This window comes from Panthera leo, chromosome B2 (genome assembly GCF_018350215.1).
Source record: "Panthera leo isolate Ple1 chromosome B2, P.leo_Ple1_pat1.1, whole genome shotgun sequence".
Classification (NCBI taxonomy): Eukaryota; Metazoa; Chordata; class Mammalia; order Carnivora; family Felidae; genus Panthera; species Panthera leo.
This window is the reverse complement of record NC_056683.1, coordinates 54058061-54085138: the sequence shown is the minus strand read 5'-3', so window position 1 is coordinate 54085138 and position 27078 is coordinate 54058061. Positions and strand designations below refer to the sequence as shown.

Genomic DNA, 27078 nt, shown 5'->3' with positions numbered 1-27078 from the left:
CACCCAGCACACCTACATTTAGGGAGTCTTATCTAGATTAAGTACAAAGGGATCTATATCTCAATTTTCTCCCTGGTTTCCTGCTACCATTTGTAACTCTACTTCTAATTGCTATTTTAAGTCTAAGTAAAAGCTCTGCTTTCCAGAAAATCATAACAAAAATATGTAAATTCTGAAGTGAACATTATGATTTCTCATAATTACGGAATAAAGCCAAAATATGAGGATGTGGAGAAAAAGGAACCCTCATACACTGTTGGTGGCAATGCAAACTGGTACAGCCACGATGGAAAACAATACGGAGATTCTTTGAAAAATTAAAAATAGAATTACCACATGATCCAGTAATTCCACTACTAATTACCTGAATATGAAAACACTAATTCAAAAAGATATATGGACCCCTATGTTTACTGTAGTATTTACAATAGCCAACTTATAAATACAACCCAAGTGTCCACGGATAGATGAATGGATAAAGAAGATGTGGTGTATATATACAATGGAATATTAGCCATAAAAAAGAATGAAATCTTGTCATTTGCAACATGTATGGATCTAGACAGTATAATACTAAGGGAAATAAGTCAGTCAGAGAAAGACAAATAACATACGATTTCACTCATGTGTAATTTAAGAAACCAACCAAACAAAAAAAAGACAAAAATCAGACTCTGAATATAGAAAACTAGTGGTTACCAGAGGTGAGGTGCATGGGGAGGATGAGTGAAATAGGTGAGGGGATTAACAGTACACTTATCATGATAAGCACCGAGTTCTGTATAGAACTGTTCAATCACTATACCGTACACCTGAAATGAATATAACACTATGTTAACTATACTGGAATAAAAAAAAAAGTTTAAATAAAAAAAAGTCTGCCGACAACAAAAGAATAAAGTCAAAATATAAACACAAAGAGTTCACTGGATTTATCTTCTTAATGAAACTTCTAAATGATAAGAAGAATCTAAATGTTAAGGATAACATTTATATACATATATATATATATACATATATATATATATATATATATATATATATATACTATCAATTTTCTTCATCTCTCAAAATTCCCATACTTCTTATAAAAGACAATGTTATCTTAAATACATAGTGTTTAAATCTAATATATACTCTTTGTCCCCTTAAGTTTAGAGTAGTTAAATGAATATTTAAATACTAGTATGTATTCGTATTTAGGAATACATATCCCCCAAAAGTATATGCTATAATGATTACTGTATCATCCCACCATGTTTCTTACTTCAAAACTGAATCATTATTAGCTTTCACAAAAATGATGGCCACAGGTGCACCTGGGTGGCCCATTCGGTGAAATGTCAACTCTTTTTTTTTTTTAATGTTTATTTTTGATAGAGAGAGGGAGTGAGACTTGGTAGGGCAGAGAGAGAGGAAGACACAGAATCTGAAGCTGGCTCCAGGCTCCGAGCTGTCTGCACACAGAGCCTGATGCAGGGCTTGAACTCATGAACTATGAGATCATGACCTGAGCTGAAGTTGGACACTCAACCGACTGAGCCACCCAGGTGCCCCAAGTGTCAACTCTTGATTTGGGCTCAGGTCATGATCTCATGGATTAGTGAGATGCAGCCCTGTATTGGGCTCTGCACTGACAGTGAAGGGCCTGCTTGGGATTTTCTCTCTGCCTCCTCCCCGCTTGTGTGGACATTCTCAAAATAAATAAATTTAAAAACAAGGATGGCTACAATACATGTATGTTTCTCTATCAGTATGTGAAATCTGCACAGACATTAGAGTTGTAATGCCATACCTATATTCTGACAGCTTAGGTCATTCTCGGCTCCCTTTTCCATCTCTGAATTTTTTGGATGGCTTACTGCCTGTTTTAGTTTTCTTTCTGGACGTGAGGCACTGGCAGCAAACTTGTACAGGCTTGTTTTCTCAGATCCGAAATGAGCCACACTGGGTTTCCGTAAAAAGCAGTGTTTTCTATGGAAGTGCTGCTGAGCACTCTCAGGATCGTGAAACGCTTTGGTGCAAGTGCCACACTTGATGACATACTGTTGCTCCTCTTCCTCCTCACTCTTTTCTTCTCTGTGCACTTCATGGATGTGAGTATTGATGTCAGTTACATTCTGTGCTGTTGCTGAACACAAGGTGCAGCGAAACCACAGTTTACCTTTATCCAGCATGATTTGGAGACATCTACCATAATCTTCCTTTCTGTTAACTTTACAGATGTAACTCTCACGGCAACCACAGGTTAACAGGTTACTGGTCTCTATTACTGGAAAATCATTCTCAGTTTTAATTGAAGTTTCAGTTTTTTCTGACACAAACACATAATCTGTGCTGTGGTGCTCCTTATAATGACTTAGAAATGCTTCTTCCACATTAAAGGTAAGATCACAAAGCCCACAGAAGTACTTAACTTTTATCTCATTGTTATGCTCATCTTGGCAATGTCGGTACAGTGTTTCAACCTTGTGAAAAGTCTTTTTGCAATGGGCACAGCTGTATCTATGAAACTGGTGACTTGCTAAAGACATGCAGTGCTGTTTTACACAGTCCTGGGAATCAAACATATCTTCACAAATTCGGCACTGCCATTTACCCCTTGGGGGACTATTTGCTGGAGAATGATCAATAATAGTAATAGTTGAAGAAGGATTCTTAGCAGTCAAATTACTCACCAATGTTGCAGAGGATGTTGGCAAAGTTTCACCTTCTACCTCATCCGTCTCATAAAAATATCTGTGTCCATTATGAAATTCAGTCACATGTGCCATGATAGTCTCTTTTCTTGTTAACTCCTTTTTGCATGTCCGACACCAGAAAAGAAAGTTATTTAAATGTGCCCCTCCATGAATCCGGCTCATATGTAAACGGATGACCCCTGAATCTTCACATACCTTTCCACAGACCACACACTTATAACACATTGTGTTTGCTGAGAAAACATGTTTTTCCACTGCATCTTCACTTGGGAATTGTTGATGGCATTCACAAAACCAGGTTTTAACAAATGACTTTTCTTTCTGAACACAAACTGTACCTTCATGGCTTTTACCTTCTAAATTCATCTTCTTTTTTGGAACAGTGGTGCAATCTTGTGAGTTAGATTCTTGAACAGACATGGTTCTTTTAAGTGATGAAAATTTTGATCGATCTAGCAAGAGATTCAAGTCAGAAGAAGGTTTGTTCCCTTCACTGCTATGGCAATAAAGTAAGACTGATTCTTCCATTGAGGTAATGACTCGGACTTTGTGCCCTGAATTCTGCTTGTGATTTCGGGTACTGGTTTCATCTGCAAAGACTTGGTTGCAATTTGGACAGTAACCTCTTAATACGAATTTTTCTGCAACTTGGGCAATGCTCTTCTCAGCCAAAGCTACAGGACCAGCATTTCGACAACGAACTCTAAATTAGATGAAAAAAAACCTCTTTTGTAAGTACTTTCTAAATACGGTATCTCTGCTTTTTATAGGAATTATAAACAATGTATACAAAAAGCACTAAAAGATATTTTTCAATAAAAATGCAGGTTACAGAATTTTACCTCAGAGTACCTGAGTATTACCTATATTTTGTCTGTTTCTAATCCATGTACAGAACAGTAAAACTAGAATCAAAGGATCAAAAAAATTCATACAAATATTTGGAAACTGAATCCCTAATCTTTAGAAGTTAAACAACAAATTTCTACTAAATCTATGGGTCAAAGGAGAAATTAAAAGGGAAAAGGGAAAATATTATTAAATAAATGAAAAAGAAAACAACCTATCCTAACCTAAGGGTAATTCAATGCTTAGAGGAAAACTTATAACTTTAAATGTTTATACAGAAAAAGAAGGTCCAAAGTCAATCTAAGCTTCTACCATAGGAAGCTAGAAAAACATAAGCAAATTAAACCCAAAGTTTAATTTTTTTTTAATGTTTATTTTTATTTTTTTGAGAGACAAAGTGTGAATGGGGGAGGGGCAGAGAGAGAGAGACAGAGAGAGAGAAACAGAGACAGACAGACACAGAATCCAAGGCAGGGTCCAGGCTCTGAGCTGTCAGCACAGAGCCCAACGTGGGGCTCAAACTCACAAGCCATGAGATCATGACCTGAGCCGAATGCAGATGCTTAACCAACTGAGCCACACAGGTGCCCCATAAACCCAAAGTTTAAAGAGCAGAAATCAACAAAGTAAAAAATGGGCAAAAAGCAGAGAATCATCAGTAAAGTCAAATGCTGGTGGTTTCAAAGATCAGCAAAAATTTGTTTTGAGACAAATTATAGAAATAAACATAAATGCCAAAAAAACCAAAAAGCTTAAAAAAAGCTGACGTTCATAAAAGTTGAAGTAAACAAAATATATTCCTGAAGAATAAGCAAAGGATACTCAGGAAAGAGGATGGACAACCACAAAAGACATAATTAATATGATAGCAAAGTCTAGACTGGGACAGAATATAGTCACATATTTCTGACAAAATATTTATATCTAGAATATATCAAGAATTCCAATTCACTATGAAAAACGCAAACAATCCAATCTTTAAACTAGCAAAAGACTTGAACAGACATTTCACAAAAAAAGATAAATGAATCACCCATAAGCACATGAAAAAGTGCCCAACATCATTGTTTATCAGGGAAATGCAGATTAAAACCACAAAGAGGCACTCAAAGAACAGCTAAAATGAAAGACTGGCGATACCAAACCTTGGCAAGGATGCAGAGAAACTGGAACTCTCATACCTTGTTGGTACAAACACTTTGGGAAAGTATGTAGTAGTTTCTTATAAAATTAAATATACACTTACTCTTTGATCCAGCAATTCCACTCCTAGATATTAATCCAAGAGGAATGAAAACATATGTCCATAAAAGACTTGTACAAAATATATACAGTGGCTTTATTTATGATAGCTAAAAACTTTAAATCCAAATGTCCATCATCAGGAGAATGAATTAACAAATTGTGCTAAGTTCATATAATAAAATACTACTCACCAATAAAGAGGAACAATGTACTAAGCAACATAGGTGTATCTCGTAGCTATTATGACAAATACAAGAGAGTACATACTACATGATTTCAATTACATGAAGTTCTCAAGGAGATGAAGCCAATGCAAGGTGGAAAAAATATCTAGAGCAAGCAGGGTAAGAGGGTGGGAAATGACTGGAAAGGGACACAATGGAACTTTCCACAGACAGGTAACATATTATGATAAAAGCATAGGTTAACAGATGTAGGCATCTATCTGTGATTTTATGTCAAAATCATAAAAGTTAAGATGTGTACACTGTGATTAATTTAATTTGTATTTCAAAAACAAAGAACTTTTAAAAATAATTAAGGGGCTGGGGCGCCTCGGTGGCTCAGTCAGTTAAGCGTACGATTTCAGTTCAGATCATGATCTCTTAAGTTGTCAGTTTGAGCCTTGCATCAGGCTCTGTGCTGGCAGTGCAGAGCCTGCTTGGGATTCTCTCTCTCTCTCTGCTTCTCCCCTGCTAGTGCACACACACACTCTCTCTCTCTCAGATTAAATAAACTTTAAAAAAAATAAGGGGAATAAAGAGCATAAAGATGTATAGAATAAAATGGGTAAATGGAGGTTCGCTAGACTATTCTGCTGACTTCATACAGTTGAAATTTTACATAATAAAACATTAAGAATAAAAATAACAGGTAGAACCAGGATTTGAACTCACGAAATATAAGTCAGAACCAGGACTGCTAACCTTAGTAGTTACACTGGGTATATACAGAGTAATTATATTCTACTGCCTCGTTTATTGAGAACATATTTTACTTGAAGGTTTGTGAAAATAATTGTTCTATTTAAATGAATGCAATTTAGTAGATACGAACTTTTAATATATTTTAATGATATAACAGGAAAACAGAGACCTAAGAGACAGAGCACCTAAATAGAAAATATGTACAGACTTTGTTTGGATCATGATTCCAAGAAACCAAATGTGAAACAAAAAATTTTATGAGATAATCAGGGAAATTTGATAACTGATTAGGTATTTGATGCTATTAAAAATACCAGTTTTTAAAGGTGTGATAATGGTATTATAGGATTTTTTTAAAAAAAGGAGTCCTTATCATTTATAGTTATATTCAGAAGTATTTACAGATAGAATGACATGATTTACTGCAAAATAATAACTTGCAGGGGGGTGAGAATATAAATGAACACGACTGCCATGTGTTGCTAAATCCTGAAGCTGGGTAAAAGGTATACTGGGGTTGTACACTGCTCGATACTTTCCATTGCAAAGACAAAAAAAAAAATCACACTTGATTATTTGATAAATTTGGTCTTTCACTGAAATTTAATTTTCATATATATATTATACTTTCCATTCTGGTTGACTTAAAAGCAAGTCACACTTAAAGGCAAGTTAACCCACTCCTCCCCCCATACACACATTCTTCACAAACATACAGAGAAAAACACAAATAGAACTGTTGGTTTTACATTCACAGCAATATCAATATATCCACTTTTTCCACACCTTTAACTTCTCTCATTATGTTAAATTTGATTAATTTCCAGACTAATATATAACCTCATTTTAAAAGCAGAGGAACATGAAATAGAAAAACATCCTATTGAATCCTCCTACTGGTAAAGAGCTTCTTGGGCAGGATTCCCTTACAGCCTGACTAGACCTGTACAAACCTGAAGTGGGCAGTGAGCTCCATGTGAGAACGTAGTGTCTGGTGGCAGGCCACACACTTAACTTGAAATGGGACATCTTTGCAGAGAGAGATCAGAAGTTTCTTTGCAAAAGATGGAAATGATATTGGCTGTGCTATTCCCTTGTCATCTGAAAGACAAAATACACTATAACTTGCAAAGATTTAAGCAGATAGCAACCCAACCTTCCTCCCCTTTGCCTTTCTCAACATTGGCTGGAATATGTAAAAGATTGTTGTCATAAAAAACTAAGAGAAGTCATTTTCCAGCCATAAGTACAAAGGATGCTGAACTCATGCTCAAAATTTGAACCTTTAATGCAGAGAAACACCCAACTTCCCAGATATTATGGATATATAAAAATTATTACATCAAAAATTATTTTTTATATTTATTATATAAAGAAATGTTTTCTTTCCAAGTTTCTCTTCATTCCTCAAAGTAACTAAACCTTACTGCTGGTACAGATCAATGTTGAGAATTTTTTTTGAAAAATAAAAATTAAGACAATCTTTCACTTTCATGTTTCCAATCCAATGTGAGGTTAAGTTACCTCAAGAATTATCTGAGAAGTATGGTAAATCAGCAAAGATTAAAGTACTTTAATAATTTTCAGAACAGAGTATTAACATACCACTCAGTTTAAAATTCTGATGGAAATGATTCTTTCCAGACATATGCTTCAAACACTCATCCTTGCTGCTAAAAAGAAGGAAGCAATTTGGACATGCAAAACACTGAATAATCTGAGGAAGAAGGTTGTTTTTATGTCCATCATCTGCAGCTTCCTAAAATACAAGCAAAGCTGTATTACAGACAACTAAAATCAATATTCAATTTTTAAAAATCAACTTTCAAAATTTCTGATTTGGAATATTCTGTACCAGTTTTTAACAAGAGAACTTTTCTTTCCTCAGTGTGAACTATGGAATTTTTATCATTAAATTGCCTATGTGGATTAAAATTTTTTTTTCTTAACTCTTGACCATCTTTTTGTGATAATATACAAGTAAATTTGCTTTCTATATATTTTTCTTTTATATACACATCTATATTATGTTAATGAATAAATGTTTTCATATCACATATACTTTTTCTTCCATTTTGCTTTATTCACTCTACTCTGCAATATAACCTATGTTTATATATATGTATTCTTCCACAAATATCTCCATGCTTAATAATCTACAAAAATATATAGAAATAAACACACAGGGAACTGCCACTGTTTTACCAAATATTGTCATCTTACAGACTCTTCTGCTTCTTAGTTCTCTTATTCCACAATACCTAATGAAAATGCCTAAAAAATCAACTGGAATACCTCTAATTCATTCTTCTCAATGGTTGCAAAGCTCTCAACTGGTTGTAAACCAGTGTAGGTTTACTAAGACTTAGGTAACTATTCATTACCAGACTTTTTTTTTTTTCTTGCCACTATAAACAACACAATGGTGTTACAAACTGATAAGAACATATACTACACTTGATCTCAGGCAAAAGGCAGAGAAGCAATAACACAATGGTGTTATAAACAACCTTGAATACATATCCTTATTTACAGACGTATTTTTCTCATTATTAGGAGTGGCCCTATTGAGTTAAAAGGTTTATTACTTGAATATTAAAGGATACTGTATGATTGTTTTTCAAATAGGCTCTACCAATTCACACATTCCCTAGCAATGAATGAGCCTGGTACAATAGCTACTGTAGATTTTTTTTTTTAATTCATACAATTCTATGGATATTCCATATTCTGTGGATTGCTTACTCATACCCTTTTGTCTGATGTTTCAGTTGGTTTTGTTTTCTCCCCGCCGGTTAACTTGCATCATTTCTTCATTATAAAAATTAACTTTCTGTCTGATGCTCCATTTTGCAAACATTTTTGAAATATCTATGAATTTTGATGTGGTCACTTTAAAATTTTAATATAGTCAAACGGGTATGTCTTTCTAGGTGTCCACTTGGTTAAGAGGCTCCTCTATCTCAAAATTGAAAATGTTCTAAATATAAAAAAAAAATTTTTTTTAAAGTAAACTCTACCTCCAATGTGGGGCTCAAACTCACGACCTCGAGATTAAGAATCACATGCTTGGGGTACCTGGGTGGCTCAGTCAGTTAAGCATCTGACTTCAGCTCAGGTCATGATCTCATACTTTGTGGGTTTGAGCCCCGTGTCAGGCTCTGTGCTGACAACTCAGAGCCTAGAGCCTGCTTCTGATTTGGTGTTTCCCTCTCTCTCTGCCCCTTCCCTGCTCATGCTCTATCTCAAAAAATAAATAAATAAATAAATAAATATAAAAAAAAAGAAAAATTTTAAAAGAGTCACATGCTCTACCAACTGAGTCAGCTAGGTGCCCCAAAGCTGAAAATACTTTAAAGTATCTATATTTATGTCTGTGTATGTGTGCTTGTGTATAAATATAATTTGACATCTTGTTAATGGTCCTTAGAGTAATAGCCTTAGAAGTTGTACTGTGTCTTTTTAAATTTACAATCATTAACATTAGGGATATAGAAAGTTTATATAGTGCTAATAAGATGCAACAGAAAGAGGAATAAGAAATTTACATTTAAATTGAGCACATGTGAAGAAGCACATTAGGGTTCAAAACGTGCTTTTCCATTTAGTCATTACGATAGTCCCATGAAGTACTATTTTCATTATTTATAAATGAGAAAACTAAATTTAGTTAAGTCAACACTTCCCTCCAATCAAGTTGTACCCTGGGAAGAGACAAAATAACCATTCAAACAGTCTTATACCTCGATTAAAAATTCTATGCTCTTTCCACTATACCTTACCCCATTTTAATTTAGTGAGTGCCCTGCAGAAGATCACATCTAAGAAGATACTTAGAAAGCTCTAAATAAGAGCACTAAAGGCATTTCTTAAACACCAATTTATAAAAATGTCCCTAACTTGAAGAATGCTAACAAAATAATTCTTAGTTCAACTGTGAGTTATAAATGGATTCAATATAAAGCTTGTTTAAAATATTTGCTCAATAGAACAAGAATGTGATCCTACATAAAATTTTATTGAAATATACCAATTGCAAAAGCATAGCATATTAGCTCATGCAAACTAGGGGAATAAGTGGGAAATAGTTATTCAATTCTTTTCTACCACTATATTTTCAGCTATATTAAAATAAAATACACCATACACATTTGTATATCTAAACAAAGTTAAATCACAATAAAATATTACTTTTTACCCACTAGGATCTAGGCTAGCTTAAAAGGCACGTAAGTGTTGATAAGAATGTGGAAAAATTGGCATCTGCATATATTGCTAGTAAGAAAGTAAAATGGTACAGTGTGTTGGATAACAATTTGACAGTTCTCCAAACAACCGAACATAAGTATGATATGACCCAACAATTTAACCTGTTAGACAAGTAAAGACATAGTCACACGAAGATTTATACATTTATTTATAGCAACATTATTCACAACAGCCAAAAAGTAGAAATAACTCAAGTGTCCACCAAGTGATGAAATGATAAAGAAAAAGTGGCATATATCCATATGCTGGAATGTTACTTGGCAATAAAAAGGAATGAAGTACTGATATGCTACAACATGGATGAACCTTGACAACATTATGGTAAATAAAAGAATCTTGTCACAAAAGGCCACATATTTTAAGATTCCATTTATATGAAATGCTCAGAAAAGGCAAAACCATAGTTTACAGGTTGCCTAGGGCTAGGGAGGATGGGCTAACAACAGGGAAAAATAACCTTCAATGATAGGCTGGCCCCTAGGAAGAGAATGAGAAAGAGTGGTTGTGCCTATGACCCACAAGTGACACTGAGGTACACTGAAGCTTACAATATGTCCTCTACCACCTGCATTAAACGGAAGAAAAGCAGAAAGCTATCTAGTGATATAGCACTCATTGAATGGCTTTAATGTTAAAAACCACTAGACATTGGCTACTACTCAAAGTGTGACCCAAGTACAAGAAGCACTGGCATCACCTACAAGCTTGTTAGGAATCTTGAATCCAAGGTCCCACCTCAATTTATTATCAGAACTTGCATTTTACAAGATTCCCAAGTGATTAGTGTATTAAGTAAGAAACATCAGCATAGACAGAAGAAATTGGAGACGAAAGGGAAAGAGGAGGGAAGCAAGGCAAAAAATGTAAATTGTGGTAATTTCATTCTCTTTCACCGAAGAATGCCATCTTTACAAAACAGAATTCACAGGTACACAATCTTCTAGTGACCTCTTCTGGCTGATTTAAGATAGGCAATTATAATTAGTGCATACCAGTTTCCTTTAGAGTTCCGGTGACGGACTCTCCAAAGAATAAGCAATAAGGAGCATTTAATGAGAGCCGTTTGTTAAGGCCTAAGTGCTTTAGAAAGAATTATATTTTCTCTCGACAATCTTGCATGTAAGTATGACAATTTTATTTTAGAGACAAATAAAGCTCAGAGATGTTCCTTAACTTGCTGAGTACATACAGCTAATAAAAGCGACAGCAGAATCCAGGTCTGTCTGGACATCAAAGCCTTTGCTCCATTTTACCATAATGCTTCTCAGAAGGCTAAATATCATAAATTTACTTCCTGGAGACCAGTCAAAACAACATGGAATAAGTAATTCCCAGAAAAAAAGGGAACAAATTAATGAAATTTGGAAAATACAAATGAGAGTATTAATTAAGGTTAAAATACCTATCCAGATTTACTAAAGAAAAAAGATAAATAATTTGCTCGCTAAAATAGACAAAACACTTACAGCCTGGAATAGGGAAACAGACTGAAAGAACTCTAGTTTCGAAAAAGGAAGAATACTAGTCACCAAGTGAAAACACCAAAAAAATTTATGGAACGCAGTCCTCTTGTATCATTTTTCTCTTCTCTCCTTAAACCTTTGTCACAATAGGAAGCCCTGTCATTTCTTTTTGTTTCACTTTAAGGTCTTTATTCTAAATGCCATTACCTAAGCAAAGCCTTTTTTCATCTCAAAGTTAAATTATTGCAAAAGTCACCTAAAGCAGTCTCCTTTCTACACCTATGAATCCACCTTGAACACTGCTACCATCCTAATACCACTCGATCTCTTTGGTATCCCTGAGAAAGAGAAGGAATTGGGTTCTAGAATTAAAAGTCCTTCTAACTCTAAAAGGTATAAAGCATTATTTTCATCATGTCACTGTCCTATTACAATAACCTCTTGCCAGTATTAAGGTTACCACTTGTGTTGGGAGTCCCCCAAATCATCCCCAGGTTTGATGGTTTGCTAGGATACACAGCACTCAGCATATAGTTGTATTCACAGCTATGATTCATTATAGGTTTTAAGCTATCAGGATATTTAATGTGGTATTGTTTTTAATAACAAAAAATGAAACAACTGATACATCTAAGAGGAAATTAAATGAACTATAATATATTCATACAGAAGAATACTATTCATTGACTTAAAGTGTATGCATCAATTCAACAAATGTTAAAGCACTCATGTTTACAACACACTGCTTTTCTCTTTTTTTAAGTTTATTTTTGAGAGAGAGAGAGAGAGAGAGCAAGCACGTGTGCATGCAAGGGGGCAGGGAGTGGGACAGAGAAAGAGGAAGAGAGAATCCCAAGCAGGCTCTACACTGTCAGCAAAGAGCTGGGGCATGAACTCACTAATCGTGAACTCATGACCTGAGCCAAATCAAGAATCAGACACTTAACCAACTGAGACACCTAGATGCTCCTAACACACTGATTTTCTTAATTACAGAAAAACTCACACACCTGATCTTATATAAAAATATTTATAAGTGTTTTTGATGCAACTGTAAATCAGATTTTTTCTTAATTTCACTTTCTGCTGCTTCAGATTAGGGTATAGAATTGCAACAGATTTCTGTACGTTGATTTTGTATCCTGCTACCTTACTGAATTCATTTATTAGTTCTAGTAGTTTCTTGGAATCTTTAGGGTTTTCTATATATAGTATCATGTCACCTGCAAATACTGAAAGTTTTATTTCTTCCCTACCAGTGTGGATCTTTGTTATTTCTTTTTGTTATCCAACTGCTGTGGTTAGGACTTCCAGTACTATGCTGAATAAAAGTGGTGAGAGTGGACATTCTTGTCTTGTTCCTGACCTTAGGGGAAAAGCTCTCAGTTTTTCACCACTGAGTATGATGTTAGCTGTAGGTTTTTCACAAAAGGCCTTTTTTATGTTGAGGTCATGTTCCCTCTAGACCTACTTTGTTGAGGGATTTTATCATGAATGGATATTGTACTCTGTTAAATGCTTTTACTGTATCTATTGCAATGTTTTTTATCCTTTTTCTTATTGATATATCACATTGACTGTTTTGTGTGTACTGAACCTGCTGCACCAAAACCAATAAAATACCTAGGTATAAACTTAGCCAAAGACATGAAAGACCTATACTTTGAAAACCATACAACACTGATGAAAGAAATTCAAGATGATGAAAGAAATGGAAAGATGTTCTATGCTCATGAATAGGAAGAACATATATTGTTAAGATGTCTATACTACCCAAAGCAATCTACAAATTTAATGCAATCCCTATTAAAATACCAACGGCATTTTTCACAGAACTAGAATAATCGTAAAATTTGTATTGAACCACAAATGACCCTGAATAGTCAAAGCAATCTTGAAAAAGAAAAACAAAACGGGAGGTAACACAATTCCAGACTTCAAGTTATATTACAAAGGTATAGTAATTGTAACAGTGGGGCACAGGCATAAAAATAGACATATTGATCAATGGAACAAAACAGAAAACCCAGAAATAAACCCACAATTATATGGTCAATTAATCTTTGACAAAGGAGAAATGAATAGCCAATGGGAAAAAGATAGTCTCTCAACAAATGGTGCTGGGAAAATTGGAGAGCAACATGGAGAAGAATGAAACTGGGGACACCTGGGTGGCTCAGTTGGTTAAGGGTCCAACTCTTGATTTCAGCTCAGGTCACGATCTCCCAGATCATGAGTTTGAGCCCTATGTCAGGCTCTGTCCTGACAATGTGGAGCCTGCTTGGGATTCTCTTTCTTCCTATCCCTCTATCTCTCTCAAAATAGATAAATAAACATTTAAAAAAAAATAGAATTAAAAAAAGGAAACGAAACTGGACCACTTTCTTTCACCATACACAAAAACAAACTAAAAATGGATTGAAGACCTAGATGTGAGACCTGAAACCGTAAAAATCCTTGAGGAGAGTACAGGCAGTAATCTCTGACACTGGCCATAGCAAGAATTTTCTAGATATTTCTACCAAGGCCAGGGAAATAAAAGCAGAAATAAACTATCGGGGCTTCATCAAAATAAAAAGTTTCTGCACAGCAAAGGAAACAATCAACACTATTAAAAGGAAACCTACAAAATGGGAGAAGACATTTGCAAATGACATATCCGATAAAGGGTTAGTATCCAAAATATATAAAGAACTTATACAACTCAGTCAAAAAACAAATCGTCCAATTAAAAAATGGGCAGAAGACATGAACAGACATTTCTCCAAAGACATTCAGATGACCAACAGACACATGAAAAGATGCTCAACATCACTCATTATCAGGGAAATGCAAAGCAAAACTATAAGAGGTGATAATGAGATATCACCTCTTATCTGTCAGAATGGTTACAATCAAAAACAAAAGAAACAAGTATTGGCGAGGATGTGGAGAAAAAGGAACCCTTGTGCACTGTTGGTGGAAATGCAAACTGGTGCAGCCACTCTGGAAACAATATGGAGGTTCCTTAAAAAGTTAAAAAATAGAACTACTCTGTGATCCAGTAATCGCACCACTGGGTATTTACCCAAACACAAAAACACTAATTCAAAGTGATAATGCACCCATATATTTATAGCAGTATTATTTACAATAGTCCAAGTATCCATCGATTGATGAATGGATAAGGAAGATGTGGTGTATATATACACAATGGAATAAAAAAGCTATAAAAAAGAATGAAATCTTGCCATCTGCAGAGAAAGACAAACACCCTATAAATTCACTCATAGGTATGATTAAGAAACAAAACATGAGCTAAGGGGAAAAAAGAGAGAGAGACACAAACCAAGAAACAGACTCTTCACTATAGAGAATAAACAGATGGTTACTAGAGGAGATGAGTGAAATAGGTGATAGGGATTGAAGAGTATACTTGTCATGATGAACACTGAGCGTTCATAAAGTAAAAACTTAAGGGGCACCTGGGTGGCTCAGTTGGTTAAGTGTCCAACTTCGGCTCAGGTCATTATCTCATGGTTCTTAATTTCAAGCCCCACTTTGGGCTCCCTATTGTCAGCACACAGCTGGCTTTGGATCCTTTGTCCCACTCTCTTATTTTGCCCCTCCCCCGCCTGTGCTCTCTCTAAACATTAAAAAAAATTTTTTTTAAATGAAAAAAAAATTTTCTCCACAGTGAACATATTGCACAAGTAACATTTTGTAACGTTAATAAGTCATTATAGATATATAATTTCAAATATAGTAAACACACACTACAGAATCATCTATTATACAGATTTGTGTATGCCATGAATCAACCTGTCTCCCTTGAGATTTAACACTTAATGAGAGTTACATAAAACAACCTTTTGTATACTAGATTTCTTAACACTAGCATTAATAAAGGAATTGTTATTTAATTTACTAGATGGCTCCAACATTTCAACAGGCAGTGAAAGGCAGCAGACTTAAGATTAAAGTTCTAGTTCTCATCATAAGCATCTTGAAGAATGTTAATTCCACAGAGCAACTCCATCAAAGGAAGGGCTTCGATGATAATCTTTAGGAGTGCTGGCTTTCAGTAATGAAGTTTACCTGTCCACAAAAATTTAATGTTCCAATCATTTTACTCTTGACCCTTATGTGCACTACTAGTGATTGCAGGCTTAAGAGCAGCAAGAAAACACTTGCATCGAATTCCATGGTTCTCTAGAAAAAATACCTACTCTTAGGACATCCTCTTACCTTAGCAAAAAGATGATCCCTATATTGCTGTTGAGTAACAAAATTTTTGTAACATACTACACAAGCAAAGGAATTGACGAATGGTCCATGTAGTGTAATTGTCGGATCACATGGAGAGTGATCAAACCTACTCGGCAAAAGAGAGGTAGCATTAGAAAAGTCCACATTTTAGGAGCCAAACTATGTTGCTTCATTTGTTAAGCATTTGCTTATTTGTTTACACACACATACACACAACACACTCAGAAATTTATACTTTTCTACTGAAATATTAAAAACGTTCTTCATGTTCAAGAAATATCAAATGACTCCTAAATGCCACACAATCCCTTCAAACAGTGACCAACAGTTAGCTCAAGATTTCATAAAAGTATCCAAGATCCAATAAAACAGATTTAAGCATGTCTTGCCAAACTGGTACAATTCCAGTCTGAAAGTTATAGAGCCATCATCTTTTCCTTTTTGCCTTATTTGCCACAATATTTACTAATAGTTGTAAATGAATCAACAGAATTATAATCTCATGTCAAGATTTCTGGCACACACCTGTTTCCTAAAAATGGCTTTTAATCCTTTTAATGTTCACTTTAATCATTTAGTAAGTATGTGTCATTTTAAACTGCCTCAAAGACTTTTAAAAACTCTTTAGATATAGTATGCTACCTAGTTATTTATAGAATGCTGAAGACCGTACAAAAGGCTCTATAGGTAGGTTAATGCATAAGCAGGGTGAGACATCTAGAAATGAAAAAGGTTGTGAGACCCCAAATTCTCAATTTCCATCTTTAAACTATTAGAAGGAGAGATTATGAAGGTAGGAATGTTTTATACCTTTAATACTGCTTTTCCCTGATATTTACTTTCTCAAGCTCTACTATTAAAAAAATTCAGTAAGTTAATAAGATAGGTTTATAAATAGAATATTTATTATTAATTTTGCTACATTTGGTTTGCTTTTAACATTTCTTTTGTAATACCATATTAGCTTTCTTTAGGCTAAACCAAGTATCTGTAAGTGCTTTGTGTCTCTTGAAATTTGCATTTATGGGCTGGCTTTATCTACAACGGATTCAACTGCATATCAATGTAAAAATCTGTTCAAAATTTTATGAGACATATTAGGATAAATACATACTTGAATGCTACAAGTCTTTAAAGAAAAGAATATAACTAGAGAAATCTGACTTTAGGCCTTCTAGAAAACCTAAGAAATATAAATTTAAAATAACTATCATAAGAGCATAAAACAATTTGTCTGGAATATAAAGCTATGGTTACAATGGCATGAGTGCATCATGCTTTCATTATATGAAATCACTTTGTAACACATTTGCTCTTCAGTATCCACTATTCTGAGTATCACACTCACCTTTTCAAATGTCCTAAGAGAAGGTGTCCATTATCAAATTCCTTGTTACAGTGCATTATGGGACATAAAATTGGTTTCCCAGACACCTGCATCTGGCCTCCTCTTCGGAATGAACTTTTTTTTCCAGAATTAATTGTGCCTGTTTTGAGTCCTGCATTATTGGAAATACAAATTCTTAAGTTCCTACTTCAGATATTTGTCCTTTGGACAGGTAACCAAAATTACGGCAAAATAATAAATACTATGAAATAGCATCAACTGGGTGATCCTAATTATAATTAAAAATTTCTTAGCTTTCTAATAAAACATATGATAACCTAAAAATAAATAGTTATTTGGGACAAATAAAGCTGTTAACATCTTTTTTTTTGTTTTTTAAAGATTTTATTTTTTTAAGTAATTTCTATACCCAATGTAGGGCTCAGACTTCCAACCGGAGATCAAGAGTCACATGCTCTATTGACTCAGCTAGCCAGGTGCCTTTTCTTTTTGTTTTTGAAATAGGTATAGGGATTAAGTTTGTTTGTATGTTTATTATTGCTACAGCCAGTGTGGGTCTTGAACTCAAGACCCTGAGATCAAGAGTCACATGCTCTGTTGACTGAGCCAGTCAGGAGTCCTGAATGCTGTTAACATCTTTAAGTAACATTCTCTGGGGGAAAAAACTCTATTTTCTTAAGTTCAACAGCCAAGAAATGTCAAACATTAAATACTGATTAGAAAAGCAGTTGCTGGGGCGCCTGGGTGGCGCAGTCGGTTAAGCGTCCGACTTCAGCCAGGTCACGATCTCGCGGTCTGTGAGTTCAAGCCCCGCGTCAGGCTCTGGGCTGATGGCTCGGAGCCTGGAGCCTGTTTCCGATTCTGTGTCTCCCTCTCTCTCTGCCCCTCCCCCGTTCATGCTCTGTCTCTCTCTGTCCCAAAAATAAATAAAAAACGTTGAAAAAAAAAAAAAAAGAAAAGCAGTTGCTCCACAGACCCCTACCCTTCTTTCTCATTTATATAAACTGGCAAAGATCTTCTAATTTTTTTTTTCTCTTTTAACGATCTTAAACACATTAGAAGATTTAGCTATATTATAAAAGATTGGGGTTCTCTGAAAATTATGTTAAAAAATACAACTGGGAGAGCGGGAAGAGTGGAGAGCTCAGGGAGGCAAGGAAAATAAGAGTGGTACTTTCTGAAGAAACCAGCCACTGAGCAATGAGTTCCAACCTGGATATCAAATAATGCAGATCTCAGTAATAAATTTACAGAACACAAAGCAGAGATTTACTTATTGTTACTACCTCTTTCCTTTCTATTTATTCTACTTTGTCCCTCTTCTTCTCCTTTCATGTAAAAAAAAAATTTTTTTAAATCTTATTTGAGAGACAGAGAGAGCGAGAAGAAAGTGCCAGTGGGGGAGGAACAGAGACACAGAGGGAGACACAGAATCCAAAGCAGACTCTAGACTTCGTGTGTAAGAACTGAGCCTGACACAGGACTTGAACTTAGGATATGAACTCAAGAACCATTCTTGAGATCATGACCTGAACCGAAGTTGGACACTTAACTGAGCCACCCAGCCACCCCTCTTTTTCTCCTTTCAAAGTTTGCCTATCACTAGTTTCTCTCTTTCTTTTTAAAGTAAACTCCATGCCCAAAGAAGAGCTGGAACTCACAACCCCAAGATCAAGAGTCACATGGCTCTACTGAATGAGCAAGCCAAGCACCCCTTTTCATCACTACTTTCTCTTAATTAATCTTCCTCTATCCTGATCCATTCTTCATCCCCTCTCTTTCTTTATAATCACACAACTCTTGTAGACTAATACCCCTGGCCAAATTTTGTTCCCAGGGAAATTCCGAATGCATGATATATGATGGAAATTTTGTAGTCACACTGTATAAACCATGAAATGTAAAACTGCCAGGAGGATTCTGACTGTATATCACATGATTATACACAGACGGTTTGATTATTGACTCCCTTTTATAATTATTTGTGGATTGTTTCAATACCTTGAATATTTCATACAATAGAAAACTAAGTTATTTATCTTTATGGCAGATTTAAAGATTTAAATAGAACTTAAAGATTTAAATAGAATGAATTATTCTTTTAACATCATCTAGTTTTAAGATCTAGTTTTAAGATTCTCCAAATGGTTATTATACAAACTTAAGGTTTCAACTGCTTTTCTGCTGTTTTAGTCCTCATGGGGGGAAGGCCTCCATTAAAAGCTGCCAAAATGCTTATCAATGTGTTCTGACAACATTGAACAGCATAGCATTAATCATATTTTAATCTTAAAGAGGCATTAAATGACAATGCATTTTTTTTATCCTTAATTTTCTGATGCAGTCGCAATTATGACAGTTTTTATTTACCGTCGATCCACATTCTAGATGTTGCTCCATTTTGATCTTTAACTAAATAAAGGCTCTGGCTAAAAATAATAGCAGAAAACAATCTATTGAAAGAAAATAAGCTTTACCCATGGAAAGGCAAAAGACAGAATTTTTTTTTCAAAATACAGAAATTTAAACAACTCTTTTCCTTAAACAGTATAGACAGTGTTGTTTTTGGGGCGCCTGGGTGGCTCAATCAGTTGAGCATCCAACTTTGGCTCAGGTCATGATCTCACAGTCCGTGAGTTCGAGCCCCACGTCGGGCTCTGTGCTGACAGCTCAGAGCCTGGAGCCTGTTTCAGATTCTGTGTCTCCATCTCTCTCTGAACCCCCCGCCCCGTTCATGCTCTCTCTGTCTCAAAAATCAATAAAGGTTAAAAAACTTTAAAAAAAAAAAAGAGAGAGTGTTGTTTTTAACTTATGAAGTATTCAAATGTATACAAACTGGCCTAACTGTAAAGATCTATAAAAGATGAATTTCTAGTAGAGTAATTATAAATAAAGTACTTAAACTACTTCTAATCAAAGAACTGAATTACAAAGCTGGATACTTTGGAATAGATTGAACAAGTCCCTTAGTGCTACTTTAAAGTAGAATCCCACTTTCTGTAATTTAAGAAAACAATGACTCATCTCTGTTTCCCCAGCTATACCCTATCCAAATATCTCAGCACTTTCTAAAGATAATTTATGGAATAGCATCATACCAAATATAGTCAGTGCTGAAGCAGCTGTTCTAGAAATAGATCCCAAACTTTCGTTTTATAGTATTTTTGTAGGGAGCAAGCAAAAAAATAAAACAATCATATAAAAAGAGTATAACTAAAGACCTTAAATCCACACTTAAGCTCATCAGCCACCAATGAATCAGGTGTGACCTAAAGATATATACAGTAACAAGTCTTACCAAGACATGAAGACACAGTTAAATGACTCATTTGTTCCCCCCTGACCTGTTCCGACAGATCCATAAACAGATGCTCATGAATTCATTTTACAAGAAATTAAAATATTGTGCCAACCTGGAGGCTAGGGGTATGCCTAAAGGGGCATATTACCAGGCCAACTAGCATTCTAGACAGGACTTGAAGGTGTTAGATTCACATGAGATAAACTATTTTTAGAAGACATCTTATAGATGAAATAGTCCATTTCTCTATCAAAAATACCTAGGAATCTTTCCAAAACTATAGATGTCCTAGAATTATCTCTGGAGATGAAGCCAAGGTATGTATTTAAAAGCTCCCAGGTGACTCTGATGTAGCTAAGGGGAAACCAGTGAACTAAAGTCATTAACTTGCACTAAGAACAGAATGCTTATCAAGAGGAAGTTTTTATTATTCGAAGCCTTACAAAGAACAACCCAAGGGGCAAAATCATTTACCACAATTCCTAAGTATCTTTTGCTAAAGCAGGTCTGGAATGCCAAACAATTCTTTTGTTTAGTTGAATGACAGTCACATTTGGAACTCAAGTCCTAGGCTTCTTTTCTGTATTCATATGCAAATGATTATAGCCTGCTTTGGCTAATATTCAACCAGCATTTATTATCTCTATGCTGAGCATTCTTTTCAGGCACTCACACAAAAAAGAATTATAAACCTTGGTCTTTGTCCCCAAAGAGTGTGGAGTCTGACAAAGACAGACGTGCAAACATTTCAATTCAACATAACAGGGTAAAAACCGCACTAGAGAACTTTGGAATTATCTCATCAGTGGTAATCTGATTCAAAGAAAACCCCTCTGAAAACAACTTCAGAATAACAAGATATCTAGGTTCAAGTTGAGTACTGCATGCAGTTATTTCTTTTGTTTGTTTGTTTATTTATGTTTAGAGACACACACACACACACACACACACACACACACACACACACAGTGAGAGGTGGGGAGGGGCAGAGAGAGAGAATCCCAGACAGGCTCCACAGTGTCAGCACAGTGTCCAATGTGGGGCTCGAACTCAAGAAACCGTGAGATGACCTGACCAGAGATAAAGAGTCAGATGCTCAACCAAGCCACCCAGGCACCCCTGCATGCGCAGATATTTCTAATGGCTTTTTCAATGAAATCTTCTGTGGATTATATCCACAGCTAAGATTTCTGTGGATATCCCAAGCGTTTAAAAGGCTCACTGTTTTGTCTACAAGACAGGCTAGAAAAGCTGCCATGGTGTGAATGTCCCACTGGCTCTTAAAGATTCCATCAAATTATCTGTTGGGGGGAAAATGTTCCATAGTGACTCTTTCAGGAACCTAAGGTCTGCAAAGAGTTAGTGAAGAAGCTACCCAATGCTTTAGATGACACTCTCATGTGGACACTTCCTTCCAAATATCTATACAGGCTGCATTGATGAATAAATAAATAAACATGAACTTTTTAGATCTCAGCTTAAAATCCATTTCATTAGAGAAGCCTTTCCTGACCCCAAATAATCCATTAAAAATCCTCCCAAAACACATGCACTATTCCATGTAACAACTATAAAATAACACGAATAAATACATGAGCAGTATCTAATGAGATCAAGGATGGCCTATTATAATCAAAATACACGTTTGCCAATGTAGAAAGACAAGTGGTAAAGTAGGCCATTATTAATTACTGAAACTAAATTTCAATACTTTATACACTTACTAGCAACTGAATAATACAGACATAATGCATTAAGGCTTTAGGGAAGCTCAGTAACCTCAGTGTTCCACTCTGATCACTAAAGAATACCTGGCATTTTTAGCCACTGGTCCACACACAGTCTTGCTGCTTCTGTATCAGAATGTCCTCGAATAAATTCCAATTCCTGTAACCCATGAGCATGCTGAAAATCGATTTTTTCCTAAAGATATTAAGAAGAAAATTAATTAACCTATGATTACTAACCTGGTTTCCTTAAGAAAAAGATTTTAACATACTAGTGATCAGAAAATACTGATTATCCTTTGTCCCTGTAACTCCACATCTGGACATCTATCCCAAAGAGAAAAGTCAAAACAAAGGTTCATGCTCTAAGATACTGATTCCAATGTTATCTGTATTTGCACAAAGTTTGCTACAATCTACATCTCCAACAATGGGTACTGTTTAATTATGTATATATATCTCGTGAAAGTCAATTAGAAACATTAATCAAACTTTTTCAGTGAAGTAGGAATGTATTTTTGTATCAAGTAGGTCACCAAATAGTATTAAACAAATGAGGCCAAATATAAATAAATATTAATTTCAAGCTATATGTAACTACATCTGCTGCAGAGGGGGAACAAACGCTGAAAGTAAATATACAAAATGTCAATGACTATCTCTGGGAATGGAAATATGAATGGTTATTTTAATTTTTAAACCAGTATACATTCTTTTCAAATTTTCCACATATGTTCTGAAGTATACAGAAGCCTATTCAATATTTGTTCAGTGAATAGTATTAATAAGAGCAGATATTCATTAGTACTGAGTATGTGCCAGTATAAAGCATTTATTACCATCTAGATCCACAATTAGCAAACTTTTTTCATAAAGGGCCGGACCAGTAAATATTTTTAGGTTTTGCAGACCATACAGCCCCTACTGCAACTACTCAACTCTGCATGAAAGCAGCCATAGAGATCATGTAAACAAATGGGGATTGCTATGTCCCAACAAAATCTTATTTACAAAAAAAGGTGGCAGGCCAGGACCAACCATGAAATTAGACTTGTGCTTTCGACTGTTAGTTTCTAACTCTTCCTGTATATTACCTGTAAATCTTTTGCATACTGTCTGATCATGCTATATCTAACAATTAACACTTATTGATGACTTATCATGCCATTATTCTAAAAGCATTTTAGATTTTTCACAATAAATTTGTGAGACAGGTACTATTACTGTTTGCATTTTATGATGGGAAAACTGAGGTACACAGAAAGGTCAAATAAATTGCCCAAGGATAAATAACAATGACAGGATTTAAACTCTCACAATTTGATTCTAGAATCCATGCACTTAACTAGTATACCATACTGCATCTCAACAAAGTTGTTCTTAAAAAGAAATCACAAAGTCACAAATGCTAGATTTGTAAGAGACAGGCCAGAATAATCAATGGCCTAGTTAGCAATACAACAAGATCTTCTATCAAAAAGTAGAGGAACAGGGAGATTCAAGATTTAAATCTGAAAAAAATCTTCTATACAACATTGTTCAAAGTACAGCCATACGATACTAATTCTGAAAGATGTTAACAAGCATTATATAGAGATTTAAAAAATTCCCTATAATCAAATTAAGTAAGTATAGAAGCAATGGTTTTAATACAAAATTTAAAAGTCTCCTTTAGTGCAGGACTTCCAAAGCCTTCAAGCGTCAATGTTTGTGTGATTTTCCACACAGAGAATATGCAGTATCTCAAGAAATTATCAAATATTTTTTTTCCAAAGTATATCCTGATCCTGCAGTATTAGTGTTCTGAGTAATACGTTATGGAAAACAAAGCTAGTTTATCCAAAGAAGCAATATGGTAAGCCTCCGATAGACTCCAAAGACGTTTTCTAATGTACAAAATTAAACTACTTATCATAGTTCCTTACAAAAATCTATCACAATAAAAACTCTTAGATTAAGATCAAGTACAACTACATGCCAGCCAACAGCCTATTTATTTTAAATTGTCAAAATTTAAAAATAAACAGATTTTTAAAAAGTTCTGACATTTTTTATAACAGAATTTGAACTCTCTGGTGATAGTCAATGCTCAAAAAACACTTGTTGGCTGAAGTCATCCCCAAATTAGCCACTACTTTTCCTTTGTCATGAAGCTTCTTCCACAAACTTTAGGGTTATACCCCTTTTTGTAAGTCATCTTAACTCTTACAGTATAGCCACAAGCAAAGCTGGTAGCTGGTCAACTAGTCAACACAACATTATCTCTGAAAGTAATTTATCTAGTGAAGATTTTGAAGTTTATTTACTTTGAGAGAGCACGAGAGCACAGGTGTTTGCACACAAGTAGGAGAGGAGAAGAGAGAACAGGAGAGAAAATCCTAAGCAAGCCCTGCGCTATTAGCACAGAGCTCCATGTGGGCCGTGAACCCATGAACCATGAGATCATGAACAGAGCTGAAACCAAAAATGGGACGCTTAATCGACTGAGCCACTGAGGTGCCCCAAGATTTTTTAAAATTTCTTTTTAAGTAGGCTCCACACCCAAAGTGGGGCTTGAACTCATGACCCTGAGATCAAGAGTTGCACACTCTACTGACTGACACAGCCAGGTACCCCATATGCAGTGAAGGTTTTAATGAATTTTCTTTTTTTCTATAAAACCACTCCATCACAAAAGATGAACAATTCACCTTAATAGTAAAACATCAATAATTCACAAAGGCCTAAGAATAGTTGGAAGATATTTTCTACTATATCTAGTTTTAGTCAGAGTTATCATCCACTAAAACTCCTCAACAGTTATTTTTATTTTCGTTTCATTATCTTCCTTTCTGGGTAGTTTATTTTTGTTTTCTGTCATCTAGTTAAAACAAAAAAGAAGTTATCTACACAGGAAACCAAATTTTAAAAAATCATGAATGGATAGCAAGCAGTGAACTAAAGCATCTGTGTTACTTTCTCCCTTAGAAAATGAAATCTTAGGGGCACCTGGGTGGCTCAGGTGGTTAAGCTTCGACTTCGGCTCAGGTCATGATCTCACGGTTCGCAGGTTTGAGCCCCATGTCCAGCTGTGTGCTGACAGCTCAGAGCCTAGAGTCTGCTTTGAAATCTCTGTGTCCCTCTCTCTCTCTCTGCCCTCCCCCACTCTCGCTCTGTCTCTCTCTCAAAAATAAACAAACATAAAAAAAAGAAAGAAAGAAAGAAAAAAAAGGAAAATGAAATCTCGGGGCACCTGGGGCTCAGTCGGTTAAGCGTCTGACTCTTGATTTTGGCTCAGGTCATGATCTCATGGTTGGTGGGTTTGAGCTCCATGTTGGCTCCGTGCTAGAGCCTGCTTGGGATTCTCTCTGCCTCCCCCTCCCCAAAATAAATAAACTTGGAAAAAAAAAAAAAGAAATCTTAAGAAGAAAGAAATTTAGATACATTTATTCTTCACAACTGATTAAACAAGAATTTCACAATTTCAAGAAGTTCATTCAATGCTGAGGTAAAGTCTTTAATAGAATAAATCAGCATTTATATGAGTAGAAGCTAAAACCACCCTTGAGAAAAGCACCAATTATCATAGTGCCTATAAGATTCTGAACTCTTCACAGACGCTTTATTATTCATATGGGAACACTGCCTGTGAAAAGAAGCTAGCATCATTCAGGAAATCTGTGGAAAAGGACAGCTTGCAAATCACCCCTCTCTCAAGATTTTCCCCATGACCCATAAACAATACATTTAACATAGTTTTGGGGAAAAATAATCTTCCTTAAAATTGATTATTATTTCTGCCAGGAAAGAAATGATCCTATTTTTTTTTTTTTATATCTCTATGCATTAAACATTTTAAACATACAACTAGAATACTATGCACTAGTTTAATTGGTATTACATTATGAAGTAAAAGTCCCCAAACAAATCTATTTCTAAATGTAAAGAATATTAATTTATTCTATACCAAATTAGGAGATACTAAAACAGAGGCTATAGAAATATACAAATTCCTTTAAGATAACCAATGGACAAGCAATCAAAACACAGATGTTAAAATTATAAAGCCCTAGTGCTTATCCCAACCTGGGAGATCATCTCCAACTCTATCCCTACCAAATTAAAGTACAAAGTCTATAAAAGATAAGTGACCTGCTGAAACCTAAACAAGCAGCTGGCAGTGCCATGATTTCAATTTCTTTCTTTTTTTGTTTTTTTTAAAGTAAGCTTTACATCCAATATGGGACTTGAACTCATGACTCTGAAATCAAGAGTTGCATGTTGTAGGAGTGCTTCGGTGGTTCAGTTGGTTAAGGGCCTGACTCCTGATTTCAGCTCAGGTCACAATCTTACAGTTGTGAGATGTAGCCCCACATTAGGCTCTGTGCTGAGCATGGAGCCTGTTTAAGATTCTTTCTCTTGCTTTCCCTCTGCCCTTTTCCCTTACATATGTGTGCTCTGTCACTCTCTCTCTCTCTCAAAAAAAAAAAAAAAAAAAAAGAGTTGCATGTTATACTGACTGAGCCAACCAGGCACCCCTCAATTTCCATTGCCAAAGTCCTAGTATGAAGCTTTATTTACCCAACTCATCAACTTTCTACTCCTAACAGACATTTGTCAGCCCTGAGGGATTCTTTTTTAATTTTTATTAAAAAAAAAAAAAAAAAAAAAAAAAAAAATTTTTTTTTTTTTTAAAGTAAATTCTACCCTCAACATGGAGCTCAAACTCATGATGCTCACATCAGGAGTCACATGTTCCATCGACTGAGCCAGCTAGGTGCCTCAGTATTGAGGGATTCTTTAAGTAATTCATCCAGGGCCTTCTAAAGCAAGTGAAGAAAAAGATTTACATCATTAGATATTCTAAATTAGGCTTCATTTTCCACATAGCAGCTTTTTGACAAACCTGATTCAAAATTCCTTCCTTTTAGTAATAGATTTAATCTGAAGGGACAGGCTCAAGTTTGAGAAAGCGGTCTGATTCTATTTAGTAGAAAATCCTTTCTTTTAATAGCTTTCTA

The 27078-nt window shown here is 35.2% G+C and overlaps 1 protein-coding gene and 1 pseudogene across 4 annotated transcripts in view; both read right to left on the bottom strand.

Moving 5' to 3' along the window:
* Positions 1-27078, bottom strand: part of ZNF451 (zinc finger protein 451) — an 88385-nt gene that overhangs the window by 27401 nt on the left and 33906 nt on the right. For 3 of the 4 annotated variants that reach the window (XM_042939093.1, XM_042939095.1, XM_042939094.1), the window contains 6 exons: positions 22163-22274; positions 17051-17201; positions 15682-15808; positions 7328-7481; positions 6676-6823; positions 1796-3405 (listed from right to left, as the gene is read on the bottom strand). In XM_042939093.1, coding sequence (XP_042795027.1) covers positions 1796-3405; positions 6676-6823; positions 7328-7481; positions 15682-15808; positions 17051-17201; positions 22163-22274 — 2302 coding nt within the window. Of the gene's footprint in view, positions 1-1795; positions 3406-6675; positions 6824-7327; positions 7482-15681; positions 15809-17050; positions 17202-22162; positions 22275-25310; positions 25352-27078 lie in introns of those variants that run through there. The other variant, XM_042939097.1, reaches the window with a different exon arrangement.
* On the bottom strand, positions 8072-8209 carry LOC122220889 (annotated as a pseudogene).